The 19,187-nt window shown below is 30.4% G+C and overlaps 2 protein-coding genes across 3 annotated transcripts; both read right to left on the reverse strand.

Annotated features, from left to right (window-relative positions):
• Positions 1–8,479: 8,479 nt before the first annotated feature.
• On the reverse strand, positions 8,480–10,114 carry LOC102581896 (F-box/kelch-repeat protein At1g80440-like). Of its 2 annotated transcripts, none has more exons than XM_006356103.2 (2): positions 8,855–10,114; positions 8,480–8,806 (listed from the first exon to the last, which is right to left on the reverse strand). In XM_006356103.2, exons 1-2 carry the CDS (start codon positions 9,766–9,768, stop codon positions 8,632–8,634), a joined length of 1,089 nt encoding a protein of 362 aa, XP_006356165.1. In that variant the 5' UTR covers positions 9,769–10,114; the 3' UTR covers positions 8,480–8,631. The 2 variants fall into 2 exon arrangements, with proteins under 2 accessions (XP_006356165.1, XP_015168197.1); XM_015312711.1 differs by having other exon boundaries at positions 8,480–8,797; positions 8,846–10,114.
• Positions 10,115–16,997: 6,883 nt separating this feature from the next.
• LOC102582220 (F-box/kelch-repeat protein At1g80440-like) lies at positions 16,998–18,485 on the reverse strand. The gene has a single exon (XM_006356104.2). The coding sequence runs from the start codon at positions 18,236–18,238 to the stop codon at positions 17,150–17,152; it is 1,089 nt and encodes a 362-aa protein (XP_006356166.1). The 5' UTR covers positions 18,239–18,485; the 3' UTR covers positions 16,998–17,149.
• Between the last annotated feature and the right edge of the window lie 702 nt (positions 18,486–19,187).

Here is a 19,187-nt window from a genome sequence, read left to right on the forward strand (position 1 = left end):
AAACGTGACACTCCAATCCAATTATATCGTGTCGGAACGTGACACTCCGATCCATAGTATCATTAATTTATCATTTATTATCACCACTTTTCAATTCATTAACAACATTTCATCAAGCCTTCTTATTCAAGGAATCACTTCGATAGAAAGAGTTCAAGATTATAAATTTCATGGTCTCAGGATTTCAGACCAATCACAAACCACACAATCACACAATCAAGTACATAGAAAACTTCACAATATCACTCAATGCATATCAATCACTATTAAGAGTCTATCTATCAAATGGAATAAACCATAACCTACCTCCACCTAAGAACCGAAGTCAATCAAGCTACTTCTCTAATACTTTTCCTTTCCTCAATGCCTCCGAACCTTTTCAATCTATCAAGTATATATGCATAATTTGTAAGTTAACGAGTCTATGAACACTCATATTATTCTATGTCTAGCTTAGACTCAAAAACTCACCTAATTTTATAATCAATTTCCTAAAGTTCAAACCTAATGGTAAGTTTTAACTCCTCCAATTAGCATAACTTTAGTGAAATTTAACTAATTCAATACACCTAATATTTAATTACTTATCTCAATATAGTCTATAATGTGAGAACAAAATATTTTAATATATAAAGGTGGAAGCCACTGGTTGCGAAACTAGTGGCAGACTAACAACAACGTCCAGAACTTAAATTTGATTAACAGTCATTGTACAACCTTAGTTTCTCCTCATAATTGTTTGATCTCCACTTTCCAATCACATGCACCCTTTTAAACTAATTCAATGTCATCCTTAATATAGCCATAATAATAATAATCCTATAACAATACAATAAAATAAGGACCACCACGTTACCACCAGTAACTTGAACAACCATGTATTTTAACCCCTAAATCTATCATATACTGCCAATTATCATTCCCCAATAGTCATCATTACTTATTAATTACCCACCAAAACTTATTCTAAAATCATCCAATTTAAAAGACATAGCAAATAGGAATTGTCGTTTAACCTTAAAGAACCCAAAATTTCAGCTATAATCAATCATTCTCTATATATCCAACAATATACATAATATGACGTCTTAATGTATTTATCAAATCCAACATATGAACGCACGCAGAGTTTGTGAAAACTTACCTGATGCTATCGCCGTTTTACTCGCCTCAAATCCTTATTCCTTCTACAAAATACTTACTCTCTAATTATTATATAAGACCAACTATAAAATGGTAAAAGTGACCCACTATTAATTGTACTGTTATTTTATTTAACTTTCAACTAAATAAATTATTAAAATTACCCCACTAATTTCATAATTATAATTACGAATAGTCCAAAACACTCATTTAAAATCTATCGAAAAGTATTTTATGAAATAAAAAGCTCTAGTACTCAAAATGACCAAATGGGTCATTATAAATACACGTAGGAAGCCATGTATGACACAAAATTGCCATGTAGGACGAATCTATTTGTTAAATTTTATACAAATTTAAGTGTCTACGTGTGCACACCCAAAGTTAAAGGTCATAATTGCCAACTAACGCCAAGCTAAGGATCATGTTTATGTATCATGCCTAAAAGAAAACTACTACTAAAGAACTAGTACATCTTTTTAAGGTATATATGAAAGATAAGTTTAATGAAAATATATGATAGTAGACTTGAAATATCATATATAATACGTTAAGGATAATTTTAAGATATTTATGATAGATAAGTTAGTGAAAATATGTGATAATAGACTGGAAATATCAGGTGTAAATGCTAATAGAATTATTATATTTTATTATAACTTATCAAATATGAAAAAATAAGTGAAATAATAAAAGATTGTTGATCATTTATTAATGCTGGTGAAGGAGTTGTAATGTTTGGGCTGCTGGGATCACTATCCTGGGCTATGATTCTTGCAGCTTATTGAGGGGCCTTAGCTTACTGTATAATTATTTTTGGGCTGTACCTAAGTAACCATCCTTATCATAGGAAATATACTATTTCATTTTTACTATTAAGCAATATGATTGTTTTTTCGAATTAGTTACTTAATATATAGTTATTTTGGCTAATTTCAGACAAAAGTAAGTTCCTTCTTCACTTTTTCCTCGAACCTCCTCTTCTTTTTTTTCAAATTTTAATTCGGTGTTGGTACGGAGAGTTTATGCACGCATGAATGTAACAAATACAATCGTCTGATATTTTAAAAATATGTAAAAATAATAATAGTGGAAACATATAATACAACTAGTAAAATTAATATCACATAATTTATAAAATAATACTTACAATCTATCCGTCATTAAAACTAAAATGCTATATTATCTTACATACAAGATTACGTAGTAACGAACATTAATAATGTAAAGGAAAATACTAATTATAACATCTTATCAAATATCCTTCAATCAATCATCTTTAATTTGATTTTATAATTTATCCTTTTGCCTCCAGGAAGTATTGCTATTTGATATTTTAGGGAAATTAGATGAACATCAACATGAGATATTAAATTTTCTAATAAATAAATAATATTTATATGTACTAGCAAATACTTATAATAATAACTTTGCAGAAACATAAACAACAAAGTTTAAAACATGTACTAAAAAACAACAATTAATATCATAAGCATAAATTAATGACTGTAAAAAATATATACCAAGATCTATAACAATAGAATGAAATAGAAAGGAAAAAAATTGAGCCCACTGAATGCACGGAGTCCCCTTAAGAAAATTATCTCCCTCTAGTACCCGAGGTTTAATAGAATAGATCCTCTCAGGATGAAACGATTTTATTCACAAGTATATTGATACAAAAACAATGGTGTCAGTGAGCCATTCAACAGGAGTAAAGTACTTGAATATTTAATTGTGCAGAAGAAGAAGTCTAGAATTTTCATTATTTTAAAATGAGAGGAAATCCCTCTATTTATAGACAACATAAGATAGTGTGAATGAATGATTATTGTGCTTTATCGAAAATGTCACAACTCTTCGAAAATGTCAGAACCTTTCATAAACGTCACAATTTTTCATAATAGTCGTAACTCGTCATAAAAGTCGCAACTCTTCATAAAAGTCACAATTTTTCATAAAAGTCACATCTTTTCATGAAAGGGGATGACTATTTTTGGGTAACTCTTCATAAAAGTCAAATTCTTCATAAAAGTCATAATTTTTCATAAAAGTCACATCTTTTTATGAAAGGAGAAGACTATATTTGGAAATAAATAAATTTAAAAGGAAATTTTTAGCTGGTGATGGTGCCACGTATGCAGACCTAGGGTTCTCTTTTATATAAATATATGATTCAACAAATACAGACGTTTAACACTTAAAAATAATACATACAAATATAGGCACATAGGTGGAAACACATGATACAATCTAAATCCACTATGAAATACGAATCCAATAAATATAATACATCTCAAAGAATATATAAATACAGTTGTTTGATACCTCAACAAAGGGTGAAAATTCAAAATACAGATAAAGAGGGTGGGGGAAGATAGATTTATAGATCGTTAATTATATACCCAAATGATAGTCATGTTTGAAATTTTCTCATTTATTTATTCACATCAAAAGAAAAAAGATCTGAAACTCCAATAGTTGACACACCACTATATATTATAATATAAGTACTTCCTCCATTTTACTTAGTGTCTCTTAAAAGAACGATTTTTTTTTAAGACAAACTCTTTAGTTTCAGCTTTTCACATAACATGTTTAAGCCATCAGATTAAAAGATAATTTTAATACATTTTTATATATCTTTAGTTTAAAACCACGAAATAAATAAAAAATCTTTAATGTGAAAAGGAGGGAGAGTACTAGGTAAAACTATATATGTCATTTACTATATATGGCGTTTACTTGAAGAAATGCTGATTAGAGCTTTAAGAAGGATTCGAGACTGGACCATTCAACAAAGGTGGACCATGCATAGGCAATAGCTCACTTTTGCTTTTTTTGTTTTGTCCTTTAATTTTCTACACTAACTTGGAATATTAATTGGATCACACTTTTATATGGATGTGATGTGATGTGATGTGAAAGGGTTATATATTCATATATATTGAATTATATAGATCTTAAAAGAAAAGATTTTTTTAGTCTTCTAGAAGGAAAAATATCGCAAAGAGAAGTTCATGATATCTCTTTCAAATGAATTGTCAAAAATTTAAAATTTATGAATCGTGAATTCATATAACAATATAATTTAGTTATTCTATTCATACATTTAATATATCTCGAGAGATCTAAACAAAAGTTATTTGATTTGTTCGAGCCAACGCCTCTGGCATGTGACAAGAGTCACATTTTTTTATTTTTTGTTACATAGAATTCATTCAACTTTAATGGTTATTGCATAAAATTATTTAACTTTTAATTTATCACACAGTTATACTTCTATTTTTTGTCATATAAAATCATTTAATTTTGTCCAAATTATAAATAAAAATAAATTTCACCTAAGTTTTTATATCTCATAGTGTACATTTTATATGTGGATCTAATTTGTTTTCAATGTGGCTAAATATTCGACAATTTAATTGGATGAAACACGTTGTGAGAGTGACTTTCCTTTAGATATCTATTTTTGGGTGAGTCAACTCTATATTTAGTTTATTTTCCATATTAATAAACTACAAGATCAAGACAAGGTAAATGTTGATTGATCTAGACTTATTAAATTGTTTTCCCACACAATCCCACCAAAAGAATATTAAAACAAAATAATATGAGGCAACTTTAGTTATCGAGGATATGATCTAGATATATAGGAGAGTACTTAGGCCGCAGATAGTGGCAGAGCCACCTTATAGTTAGGGGTTCATCCGAACCCCTTTCGATGGAAAAATATATTATTTATACATGGTTAAAATATGTTTTTAGATATATAGTAGATATTGGACTTCGTGTGTCTATGTCTTCAAATTTTAAATTCCTTATTGAAAATCTTGGCTCCGCTATTGGACATGAAGGGTGATGGTCAAGTGTTCTGGCATGATTCGTTGTCATGGAAAAATCCATTTGCTTGTAGCACTACATAAAAAGTTTGATAGTTTTGGCAACATTGTATGTTTTATATATTGGAGATTTCAAAGATTTTAATTGTCTTTATATATATATACCATATTATAGTAAGCTAAGCATGGTGTGGACAACTCGTAAATATATAAGATATGTAAAATACTTTGCCACAGCTAGTTTTAATCTTTTGTTATTATAATAGTAGTATAAAACTTGTTTAAACTAATTAAAATTATTGTACTCGTGCTTTACATGCTTGATTTATTAAGTTTACTCGAGTTGAGGGTCTATTAAAAATAATATTCTTCTTACATTCATTTGCAAGATAAGATAAGATTGCGTACACACTACCATCTTCAAACTTTGCGTATAGGAATAAACTTTAAAGTGACGAAAATTGTGTAGATTTTTTTCGTTAGTTCCCAAACTTTATTAGTCACTAGTGGTAGCAAATGGGCGGGTTGGGTCAAATTTTGGCAGGCTGAAAATGGGTCAATATAAAATGGGTAATAATTCAACCCGCCCATATTTGATATGGATAAAAATGGATTGGGTAACAAATGGGTTGGATAAAATATTAGTTTACTCATATTTACCCATATTTTCATTATAGATAGTACTCTACTTAAGAATTCAACATGAAGAAAATATTTTAGTCCTTTTTTTAGATGAAAAATATTGAAAATGCTTCATTTAGTTTTGTTGTATCATGAAAGTAAAAAAAAATATCGTATAACTTTTCAATATAAAATAAATCTATGTAATAACAAGGGGAAAATATTTTTAATTTCAAAGTAAATGAATATTTGCATTTTAGGACTAAAAACATGCTTAATGCACTTTAAGCAATGTCAATACTAATACATAATTTGCTTATTTTACACTATTATTTATTATCCAAATATAAAAATTAAACAAATAAAAAATATAATTATAATTAACAAAAGAAATGTACATTTAAAAAATATATTTTTGAAGGGCCAAAAAACTTCACCTTTTCAATTATAGAGAAAAATAATTAGTTCGGTAGAAGAACATAAAAAGAAAGAGAAGTTACAATATTTTTAGTGATATTATGAATTTTGAGTGAATAAAAGTTAGAAGTTTAACTCATTTGGCTAATCTATATTTTACCCATAGTTTACCCATATTTTTATGGGTTGAATATGAATATCAGTTCATATTTTTCCCATGTAAAAAATTACTCATCCAACTCATTAAAATATAAACGAATTAGACAGAATACTAAAATATGAGCTCATTTTACCGACACTAATCACTGCCATAGGATTCTCTATAGCTGGACAAAGCTGCTACAGAAAAAAAGGAAAAGAGGAAGAAGAAGTAAAGTTGTTTTTAAAACAGAAAGGAATAAAGGGAAGAGGAAAAAGGAAAACCGATTAAATTAATTTAAATTAAATGGGAATAAAGGTAATCTTCTTGTTTTTTGACAAAGACTAACCCTACTATAGATGACTAGCCATAAAGGCAAAATGTATGGTTCAAATTGCAGACGTGGTAATGCACGCATGTTATGTTAGATGAGAAAAGACACAAAAAAATAAATAATGAGAAAAGATAAAAAATGTTTTCCATCGGTGTTCTAGATTCGCGCCACGTATGACCTATTAGCGTTGTTTATCAAGGATATTTTCATCTTCAGAAGTCAAATTCGAGACTTTTGATTGAGGAAAGAGCAACTCCATCCACTTCACCACGTAAGAGATGCTAGTTTTTTCAATTTTTAAACGACAACTGGCATTCGATTATTCTTTGTCCATTTTTAGTGTTGTTAAATCAATTAGTATAATTTGTTTGTCTTCGCATGTACTTAAGTGCTCGTTTGTACGAAGAATAAGGAATAGTTATTAATTTCGTAATTAATTTAAAATACGTTTATTTTATGTTTTGATTGAGATAAAATTATAAGATAATTTATTTTGGGATTATAGTGTTATTTTTATCCCATATTAAGAATGACGGAGCAAGCCACAAATATAAAGAGATATTAATATGGTGCAAAAGAGAGAAATAAAATACCCTCTAATTAAAAAAATTCTTACAAGGGTGTGCAAAACAAAACACACCCTTGATTCCTTTTTATTTGTCACAATTTCTTTTTTAGAGTAAAACTATATGAACTTTGACTAATATTTTAAGAGTATTTTTCACCATTATTGATATGAAAAAATTTGTAATTTTTAGTACTTTTTATATAGTTTTTAAATATCTAATTTTTTATTTTAAAATATTAAATTAATGTAAAACTTTGAAAGTTAATACTTTCGAAAAATGTAACGCGACAGCTAAAGAGGAACGGATGGAGTATAACAAGCAAGATGGACCATAGGGAGAAGTTTCTTCCTCATTAATACTTGATATTGATTTGTCAGGAAGAAGAATCATCTTACCAAGTTGATCTGATTATAAAGTCAACTCCAACATTATTGTAATGAGCATTAATTAATAATAACATGTTTAATTGAACAAATTCAAGCATTAGCCACCGATATCATCGATCCACTTGCTCTAAACCATCCATTTTTCAACTTCATTATTTTGAGAATGTATAATAGCTTCTTCCCATATTTTTTAATTAAAGAGAAAAGGGTCAAAAATGCCCTTAAACTATGTGAAAGAAACAAAAATGTCCTCCGTTTATAGTTTGGCTCAAATATGTCCTTATCGTCAATACTTTGGTTCAAAAATGTTATTTGCAAATAATTATAAACGGAGGGCATTAAATTATGTTTGCAGATAATTATTCAACTTTTGATTTATTACACTAAAATTACTCAGCTATGTTTATATCTTAAAGGAAATTTAAAAATATCGACAAAATGATATTTTTTTCTTTTTCTTCGTATATTTATTTTGGGATCCCACTAATTCAGCATTTTCGATAAAATGTTTTGTTTGACTCTACAAACACAAATATCTCTATAGTAGTACCAAGCAAAAACGTTTTTTTCCCTCTATTAGCAAAATTGTGACACAATAGTAATCTTTAACCATGACTGCAAGGAATTGAATGTCAAATGTAGGCAGTAGGCCAATACTATGCTTTTTCACAAGTAGTATTTTGTCAAAACATGATTCACAATACACAATTGTACATAGCCAAAAATAAAAGCAATCATGACTGAATAATTTTATTTTATTTTTCCATTTGTTATCTGATAATCGTATTAAGGTTTGATTAGTCCAAATTTGTATATTACATGACTCATTGTTAAAGGCGGTGCTTCCAACAAAATTAAAAAATGAGACGGATCGAGGTAGAAGATCTCTAACCATGACCATAATGCAATAACAATATGTAGATAGTAATCAATATGGATCGTGGTGAAATGATTGAGATTCCTCTATCCTTGACCAGAAATTTCATATTCGAGCCCTAATATGCCGAATGAAAAAAGAAGACAATATGCAGATAGTAAACCAATTCAAAACTTGAAACACAATACACAACTGTACATGCTAAAAATTAGAGCAATCATGCCAGAATAATTGAGTATCTTAGAAAGGAAATTAAAAGGACAAAAAAACACTCTCATTCTTAAAACTAAGTACTGATTTTTGTCATATTTCCAAACAACAACCATATTGAACATGACCACTATATTCATCAGAAGTTTCTACTTTTGTCCATTTTTTCACTTTGCCATCACTCTCCACATCCAAATCCAAAGCATAAATACTATATAGTTCATCAAATTGGCCCCTTCCCACCAATATCAACTTCCCTTGACACGCTGTCAAATATGCCACGCTGGTAATCCCTGCTGGCAACCCCCGACACGATGTCAAATATGCCACGCTAGTAATCCCTGCTGGCAACCTCGTCAACTTCCGCCACGTAGGATCTTCCTTCACTGCCACGTCACCGCCTCGGCACATGTATAATTTCCCATCATCACCTTCAATGCAACTATGAGGAGAAGTGTTGATCACACTCAAGAAGTCATCTTCCAGTTGCCACTGCCACGTGGCGGTGTCGAACACCTCAGCATCATTCTCAAAGTGACCTTGCGCCCACGTAGGATAACCGCCGATGACGTGGAATTTACCTTTGTGAAATACAACCTTACATTCGTCTCTCTCCATGACCATGTCAGGAAGTGTAATCCACTCGTCTTTAACGACGTCGTATGAGAGCGCCGATTTCATCGCATTCTTTTCGTCGTCATGGCCACCGGCGACGACGATCATTCTATTGGAATCCGATGCACATCCGAAGAATGACCTCTGCTGACCTGGCATATCCGCCCCACGACGCCATGACCCGGATATGAAATTGTAAACGAAAACACAATCCATAACCCGCCAAGTATCCGGATCACACCCGCCAATCACTACTAAATCCGACCCGACTCCAACAATCCGGCAAAACCTCGGCAATCCATCAATCAACTCCGGTATCGGCGGCAAATCATACCAGGAGCCGTTTTCCGGGTCACATACAGAGAGCCGGTAAACCTGAGTAGAAAAAAGTGCAGTATCACCCTCTGGTTTTTTCACAGTAGCAACCATAGATTGTACCATGGCGAAAACGGTTCGGGTCAACCCAGAAACTTTCCGCCGGCGGCGAAACTCCGGCAACGTGATCTCGCCGTTCCATTTTTTGCATACTGAAGCTGCTTTAGAAAATTGATCAACAGGTAGACGTATGAGACATTCAAGAGCTATTTCATTAGGTATCCCCGGGATCAGGTCCATGGCCCTAGCTCGCCTTTTTGGTATATTATGATTTGGTCGTAAATTTGTATGGAAGAAAATATTTGAAGTAAATTTAGTTATGTTTTTTCCTTTTTCAGATTTAGTAGAAAGGGAAATAAAATCATGAATTTATGGGGCAAAATGAAAGGACATAATTTATGGAACGTTGGTTTGACAAAACTGTAAGCGTGACTGGGTCCAGTTTTATAGTGTTCGTTGGGGATGGATAATGAGTAGTGAAACAAGTTAAAGAGTTTACTTTGTGAAGTAGCAGTGGGGGCAAAGTGGAGGGCACAGAGTCCAGAGAGGTTGTTTTCAGAGTAATACACACAAGTACTGCAACTTGGTGAATACGGCTATAATCAAAATTATAATTGGCTGGCTATAATATTTATAGAGTAATTACAGGCATATAACGCGTAGAAGTTCTTGCGATTGTCACGTGCCATGACATCATTTATTTATTTTTTATCCGATCTATATTATATTGTAAAGTTAAATTGTTCCTAATTATAAAATGGTGACATTATTTTTGAGACAGACTAAAAAAAAAAAGAGCGTTAAATAAATTGAAACAAAGAGAGTATCTCACAAGTCATATGGTCTCTACATCAAATATATAGCTAGGTTTATAATTGTAAAATAATACATTTATGTTAAGACTATATTTTGTTAAAACAACCCCACATTATTATATCTACTAACCATTTATTTCATATGTAAATAAAATCTATAATCACATCATTATTTTTTAAAATTTATTATTCTCACCAACATAAAATTCATTATTAATTTTAAATTGACGAATATAAATGATAAAGTAGAAATTGATTTGGTGAATACAAATAAGAATCGAGGGAGTAATATTTTTTTGGTTTTTCATAGTAAAAAAAAAATCTCTTTCGGCTAAATATGAAAATGTTTAAAACAATTTAATATTAAAATGGACAAAATTGGTGATGTATGTTTGATAGTTACTACTTCCAGTATGTTTGATTTTAGCACGAAACTAATGCATTGAAAATGTGCAATTGCACACAGGTGAAATAAGGCATGAACCATTATGATATTGACACACACGTGAAAATTGTCATAGCTTGTACAATGTCACATTTTGCGAGAATACCAAAGAAGTGATGGAATATTTATGGTCTATGAGCATGAAAATATAGTTGCGGATGATATTGACCAACAAATGGCTCAAATTAACAATGTTGGTTCGTCTTCTTTGTCATATGATCGAGATATGCAAGTTCAACGTGAGGAGATTGTATGTATTATGTGGGAGAATTATATTAAAGATCAGTACGTACACTACAATTTTATGTTCAATTTTTTTATTGAATTAAAGTTTGATCAATTAAAATTAGAAGAAATTGTTACTTAAGTGGAGAACAAATAACTTTGTAATAATTTATTATGCGATTTTATAAATTTTTGTTTATTTTATAAGATTGAATAAACAATTGGGGGCTATTTTAATAGTTTCACAACTTATAGAATTCTTATGTTTATGAGAAAATATACAACACACATATTCAATATCACATGTCCAAACAAAACTTCATTTTCGTCTCATGATTTCATATTATGATATCATATCATGATTCTATATAATGATTTCATATCGCATATCCAAACAGGCCCTTAATATATACTTATTTTGTCTAACTTCAGACAAAAATATGTTCCTTCTTCACTTTTTCCTCGAACGTCCTCTTCTTTTATTTCAAATTTTAATTTGGTGTTGGTATGGAGAGTTAATGCACGCATGAATGTAACAAATACAATCATCTGATATTTTAAAAATATGTAGAAAAGAGAGAAGTGGAAACATATAATACAATTCAACAAATACAATTGCTTAACACTTAAAAAATATAGGCCTAACCCATTGGTAGCCCCCTAAAGTTGGCATCATGTTTCACTTAGACAACTTAAGGAGGCAATGTTCATTTTAGACAGTTAATGTAGGGTTTCATTGTGTCATTTTGACACTTTTTGTTTACATAGCATAACATTGACTAGCGTGTGAAATGATTTTTTTTGTTAATTTTTAATTATATTTTTCTTCTTCTTCCCATTTTTTAGCTACCATTTTGCATACATCGTGAATGAAGGTTTCAATAACTGATGGAGTGAATTTCTTTGAACTAGCAAAATCTTTCATTCACTTAAACCTATTAATTAGGCCAAAAAAAGAAGGAGAAAGTGACTGTAAAATTTTTCAATGGCGCACAGATTTAGTGAACCAATGCAGATGTTTCTGTCAAAGGAATAAAGGTATTTAGAGAAGACAAGCCGATGGGCCATTTTCTGCAAAAGGTATGGCGAAGACACACGTTGGGCGGAGAGGATAATCAGTGTTTTAGGGGGTGGGGTATTTGGAGAAAACTGTTTGGGGTGGGGGGTTTCTTTTATTGATTTAAGTTTTATTTTAATTTGTAATTATTTGGTTCATGTGTCATATTATCATTGGCTAATTTTTATTTTCACTCAAAATTAATGATTTAAAAATTACTTTTGACATAAATGACAAATGTCGTTATTTAATTTGTCACTTTACACGTCGTTCGCGAGTGTAACACACACATTATATATTTTTGTTGATATAAAAAAAGTGTCAAAATAACACAATGGGACCCAATATTAAGTGTCTAAAATGAACATCGCCTACTTAAGATGTCTAACTGAAATATGGTGCCAACTTTAGGGGACTATCGATGGATTAGGCCAAAAATATATATACAAATATAGGCACAGAAGGTGGAAACACATGCTACAATCTAAATCCACTATGAAATATGAATACAATAATTATATATATCCAAAAAAATAATATAAATACAGTTGTTTGGTACCTCAACAAATATAGAAATACTTAGAGGGGAGAGTGAAAATACAAAATACAAATAAAGAGGGTGGGGAAAGATAGATATGTTTGTTTGTTTTTTTTACTTAGCATCTCAAACAATGTTGATATGAATCGTAAATATTCAAACTATAATTTTAGATGGTTAATTATATACCCAAAATGATAGTCATGTTTGAAATTTTCTCATTAATTTATTCGCATCAAAGGGAAAATATTTGAAACTCCAATAGTTGACACACCACTATTATAATATAAGTATTTCCTCCATTTTATTTTAATATGTTTCAAAAAGAAACGTCTTTTTTTTTAAGACAAACTCTTTAGTATTAGCTTTCCACATAACATATTTAAGTTATCAGATTAAAAGACAATTTTAATGCATTTTTAGATATCTTTAGTTTAAAACCACGAAATTTTTTTTAAAAAATATTTTCTTTAATGTGAAAGGGAGGGAGAGTACTAGGTAAAACTATATATGTCATTTACTATATATGGCGTTTACTTGAAAAAATGCTGATTAGAGCTTTATGTAGGATTCGAGACTGGACCATTCAACAAAGGTGGACCATGCATATATAGGCCATAACTCACTTTTGCTTTTTTGTTTTACCCTTTAATTTTCTATACTAACTTGGGATATTAATTGGATCACACTTTTATATGGATGTGGTAGAATTATATATTCATATCTATTGAATTACTAGATATAGGACCCCGTGCCAGCACGGGGCCCAATATATATATATATTTTTTTTTTATTATTATTATTATTTTTTTTTAATTTATGTCATATTATGGAATTTGAGAAATTATTGAAAATTTTATATGATTTTTAAAATATTTTAAATTGTTAGCTATTGTGATTTGTAGTACTTTTTTTTTAACATAATTTTGAAAATAATATTTATTACTCTCTTTGTTCTAATTTATGTGGCACATGCAAAATTTCAAATATTAACCCTTTTTTATATGTCTCTTTAATATATTAAGTTGTTAATTATTGTATTTTATACTACATTTTGAACCTACTTTTTTAATAATATATGTTATTTGCCATGTCCCAATTTATGTGGCATTAATTGATAGATTTGTTGGAGCTTGTTAATTATTGTAATATATAATATGGAGTATTTAAGTTATATATATTTATTATTATTATAAATATAAATATAAATATTATATGTTACCTTTTTTATCTTAATTTATATGGCATTGATAGAATTTAAAGTGTCAAATAATTGTTAATTATTGTAATATATAATATGGAGTATTTAAGTTATATATATTTATTATTATTATAAATATAAATATAAATATTATATGTTACCTTTTTTATCTTAATTTATATGGCATTGATAGAATTTAAAGTGTCAAATAATTGTTAATTATTGTAATATATAATATGGAGTATTTAAGTCATTTATAGTATAGTAATTAATATATAATATGTAGTATTAAAGTGGAAAGTGGTGGGGCCCACGTATAAATATATTGGATATTAGTAGTGATTCTTATTGGAACACATGTTGAGGTGTGGTGCTTGGTTATTCACACTTATTATATATAGTAATATAAATTTTAAAAGAAAAGATTCTTTGAGTCTTCTCGAAGGAAAAAGACCGCAAAGAGAAGTTCATGATATCTCTTTCGGATGAATTGTCAAAAGTTTAAAATTTATAAATCGTGAATTCATATAACAATATAATTTAGTCATTGAGTTCATACATTTAATATGTTGAGAGAGATCTAAACAAAACTTATTTGATTTGTTCGAGCCAACACCTCTTTCTACCAAAGAAACATGACATGAAGGGTGATGGTCAAGTGTTCTGGCATGATTCGTTGTCATGGAAAAATCCATTTGCTTATAACACTACTATAAAATGTGATAGTTTTGGCAACATTGTATGTTTTATATATTGGAGATTTCAAAGTTTTTAATTGTCTTTTTATATATATACCATATTATTGTAAGCTAACCAATGATGTGGACAACTCGTGTAAAATACTTTGCCACAGCTAGTTTTAATCTTTTGTTATTATAATGATAGTATAAAATTTGTTTAAACTATTAAATATAACACAAATTATTTAACTCGTGCGTTACATGCTTGATTTATTAAGTGTACCTGAGTCGGGTATAAAAAATGATACTCTTTCTATATTCATTCACAAGATAAAAATAATTAAGATTGCGTACACATTACTATCTTCAAACCCCGCGCATAGAAAGAAACTTTAGAGTGACGAAAATTGTGGAGTAGATTTTTTTTGTTAGTATCCCAAACTTTATTAGTCACTACCATAAGATTCTCTATAGCTGGACAAAGCTGCTACGTAAATAAAATAAAAGGGGAAAGAAGAAAAAGAGGTAAGGTTGTTTTTAAAACTGAAAGGAATAAAGGGAAGAGGAAAAAGGAAAAGCGACTAAATTAAATTAAATTAAATTAAATGGGAATAAAGGTAATCTTCTTGTTTTTTAACAAAGGCTAACCACACTATAGATGACTAGCCATAAAGGCAAAATGTATGGTTCAAATTGCAGACGTGGTAATGTACACATTTTATGTTAGATGAGAAAACACACTTGAACCAAAAAAAATAAAAAAAATAATGAGAAAAGACGTTTCCTATTGGTGTTCTAGATTCGCGCCATGTATGACCTATTAGCGTTGTTTATCAAGAATATTTTCATCTTCAAAAGTCAAATTCGAGACTTTTGATTGAGGAAAGAGCAACTTCATTCACTTTACCACGTAACAGATGATAGTTTTTTCGATTATTAGACGGCAACTGACATTCGATTATTCTTTGTCCATTTTTAGTGCTGTTAAATCGATTAGTATAATTTGTTTGTTTCCGCATGTTTGTACGAAGAATAAGGAATAGTTATTAATTTCATAATTAATTTAAGATGCATTTATTATATGTTTGATTGAGATAAAATTATAAGATAATTTACTTTGAGATTGTAGTGTTATTTTTATCCCACATTAAGAATGACGAGGCGAGTAACAAATATAAAGAGATATTAATATGGTGCAAAAGAGAGAAATAAAATACCCTCTAATTAAAAAAAAATTATTAAAGGGATGTACAAAACAAAATACACCCTTGATTCCTTTTTATTTGTCACAGTTTCATTTTTATAGTGAAACGATATGAACTTTGACTAATAATTTAAGATGTATTTTTCAGTATTATTGATATAAAAAAAATTGTAATTTCTAGTACTTTTTGTATAGTTTTTGAATATCTAATTTTTTTATTTTTAAATATATTAAATTAATGCAAAACATTGAAAGTTAATACTCTAAAAAAATGTAACGTGACGGCTAAACAGGAACGGATGGAGTATAACAAGCAAGATGGACCATAGGGAGAAATTTCTTCCTCATTAATACTTATTATTGATTTGTCAGGAAGAAGAATCATCTTACCAAGTTGATTAGCTAATTAATCTGATTATAAAGTCAACTCCAACATTATTGTAATGAGCATTAATTAATAATAACATGTTTAATTGAACAAATTCAAGCATTAGCCACCGATATCATCGATCCACTTGCTCTAAACCATCCATTTTTCAACTTCATTATTTTGAGAATGTATAATAGCTTCTTCCCATATTTTTTAATTAAATGATGTTTGCAGATAATTATTGATTCATTACACTTAATGTCAATAAAATTGATTTTTGTAACGAAAAAATTACTCAACTATGTTTATATCGTAAAGGAAATTTTAAAATATCAACAAAATGATATTTTTTTCTTTTTCTTGGTATTTTTATTTTGGGATCCCACTAATTCAGCATTTTCGATAAAATGTTTTGTTCGACTCTACAAACACAAATATCTCTATAGTAGTACCAAGCAAAAACGTTTTTTTCCTCCATTAGATTAGCAAAAGTGTGGCACAATAGTAATCTTTAACCATGACTGCAAGAAATTGAATGTCAAATGTAGGCAGTAGGCCAATACTATGCTTTTTCACATGTAGTATTTTGTCAAAACATGATTCACAATACACAATGGTACATAGCCAAAAATAAAAGCAATCATGACAGAATAATTTTATTTTATTTTTCCATTTGTTATCTGATAATCGTATTAAGGTTTGATTAGTCCAAATTTGTATATTACATGACTCATTGTTAAAGGCGGTGCTTCCAACAAAATTAAAAAATGAGACGGATCGAGATAGAAGATCTCTAACCATGACCATAATGCAATAACAATATGTAGATAGTAATCAATATGGATCGTGGTGAAATGATTGAGATTCCTCTATCCTTGACCAGAAATTTCATATTCGAGCCCTAATATGCCGAATGAAAAAAGAAGACAATATGCAGATAGTAAACCAATTCAAAACTTGAAACACAATACACAACTGTACATGCTAAAAATTAGAGCAATCATGCCAGAATAATTGAGTATCTTAGAAAGGAAATTAAAAGGACAAAAAAACACTCTCATTCTTAAAACTAAGTACTGATTTTTGTCATATTTCCAAACAACAACCATATTGAACATGACCACTATATTCATCAGAAGTTTCTACTTTTGTCCATTTTTTCACTTTGCCATCACTCTCCACATCCAAATCCAAAGCATAAATACTATATAGTTCATCAAATTGGCCCCTTCCCACCAATATCAACTTCCCTTGACACGCTGTCAAATATGCCACGCTGGTAATCCCTGCTGGCAACCCCGCCAACTTCTGCCACGTAGGATCTTCCTTCACTGCCACGTCACCACCTCGGCACAGGTATAATCTCCCATCATCACCTTCAATGCAACTATGAGGAGAAGTGTTGATCACACTCAAGAAGTCATCTTCCAGTTGCCACTGCCACGTGGCGGTGTCGAACACCTCAGCATCATTCTCAAAGTGACCTTGCGCCCACGTAGGATAACCGCCGATGACGTGGAATTTACCTTTGTGAAATACAACCTTACATTCGTCTCTCTCCATGACCATGTCAGGAAGTGTAATCCACTCGTCTTTAACGACGTCGTATGAGAGCGCCGATTTCATCGCATTCTTTTCGTCGTCATGGCCACCGGCGACGACGATCATTCTATCGGAATCCGATGCACATCCGAAGAACGACCTCTGCTGACCTGGCATATCCGCCCCACGACGCCATGACCCGGATATGAAATTGTAAACGAAAACACAATCCATAACCCGCCAAGTATCCGGATCACACCCGCCAATCACTACTAAATCCGACCCGACTCCAACAATCCGGCAAAACCTCGGCAATCCATCAATCAACTCCGGTATTGGCGGCAAATCGTACCAGGAGCCGTTTTCCGGGTCACATACGGAGAGACGGTAAACCTGAGTAGAAAAAAGTGCAGTATCACCCTCTGATTTTTTCACAGTAGCAACCATAGATTGTACCATGGCTAAAACGGGTCGGGTCAACCCGGAAAATTTCCGCCGGCGGAGAAACTCCGGCAACTTGATCTCACCGTTCCATTTTCTACATACTGAAGCTGCTTTAGAAAATTGATCAACAGGGAGACGTATGAGACATTCAAGAGCTATTTCATTAGGTAGCCCCGGGATCAAGTCCATGGCTCTAGCTTACTTTTTTTGTATTATGATTTGCTTTTGGATTGGAAGAAATATTTGAAGCAATTTTAGTTATGGTTTTTCCATTTTCAGATTTAGTAGAAAGGGAAATAAAATGATGAATTTATGACAAAATGGAAGGACGTTGGTTTGACAAAACCGTAAGCGTGTGTGGGTGCAGGTTTATACTGTTTGTTGCGGATGGATAAATGAGTAGGGACACAAAAAAAGAGTTTACTTTGTGAAGTAGCAGTAGGGGCAAAGGAGAGGTTGTTTTCAGAGTAATACACAAGTAGCGCAACTTGGTGAATACGGCTATAATCAAAATTATTATAATATTTATAGAGGTACAGGCATATGATGTTAAGAAGTTCTTGCGATTGTCACGTGCCATGACATCATGTTTTAATTGATACGATTCGTATTGAATTCCAACTAAATTATGAGTACTTATATAACATAGTACTTGATAAAAAAAAAGTCAAAAGTTATGAAGTTTTAAGTATAAATTATTAAAAAACAAAGTAAAATAATAAATTTATTTATTTAAATTTTGGTGGATAAAATTATTCGATACTATGCAGGGTGGAGGTACTACTCATTTGGAGTACATTAAACGCTCGATATGAATAATTTTCCAGTGGTTTCTTAGTCTTGGTCTTTCCATTATTTTGTTAATTATTATAGTTGGCTATTAATAATATATATGCCTTTCTGGCCCCATTCGTAATGTTTACTGCTTGTCACTAATATTTTTTTAATATTGTCTTTTCATTGTTTAAAACTATCTATGTTTTGTAATTTTATGTAATGCATTTTCACAACTCATACCTTACCACTAAACAATCGATCAATTTTGTTACGGGATTCATAAGTTAATATACACATATATTTATTTAATTTTTTAATATAAATACAAGAATTACGGAAAAGCTACTGAGTTAGTCCAAAT

The sequence above is a fragment of the Solanum tuberosum genome, unplaced genomic scaffold (genome assembly GCF_000226075.1).
Source record: "Solanum tuberosum cultivar DM 1-3 516 R44 unplaced genomic scaffold, SolTub_3.0 scf00215, whole genome shotgun sequence".
NCBI lineage: Eukaryota > Viridiplantae > Streptophyta > Magnoliopsida > Solanales > Solanaceae > Solanum > Solanum tuberosum.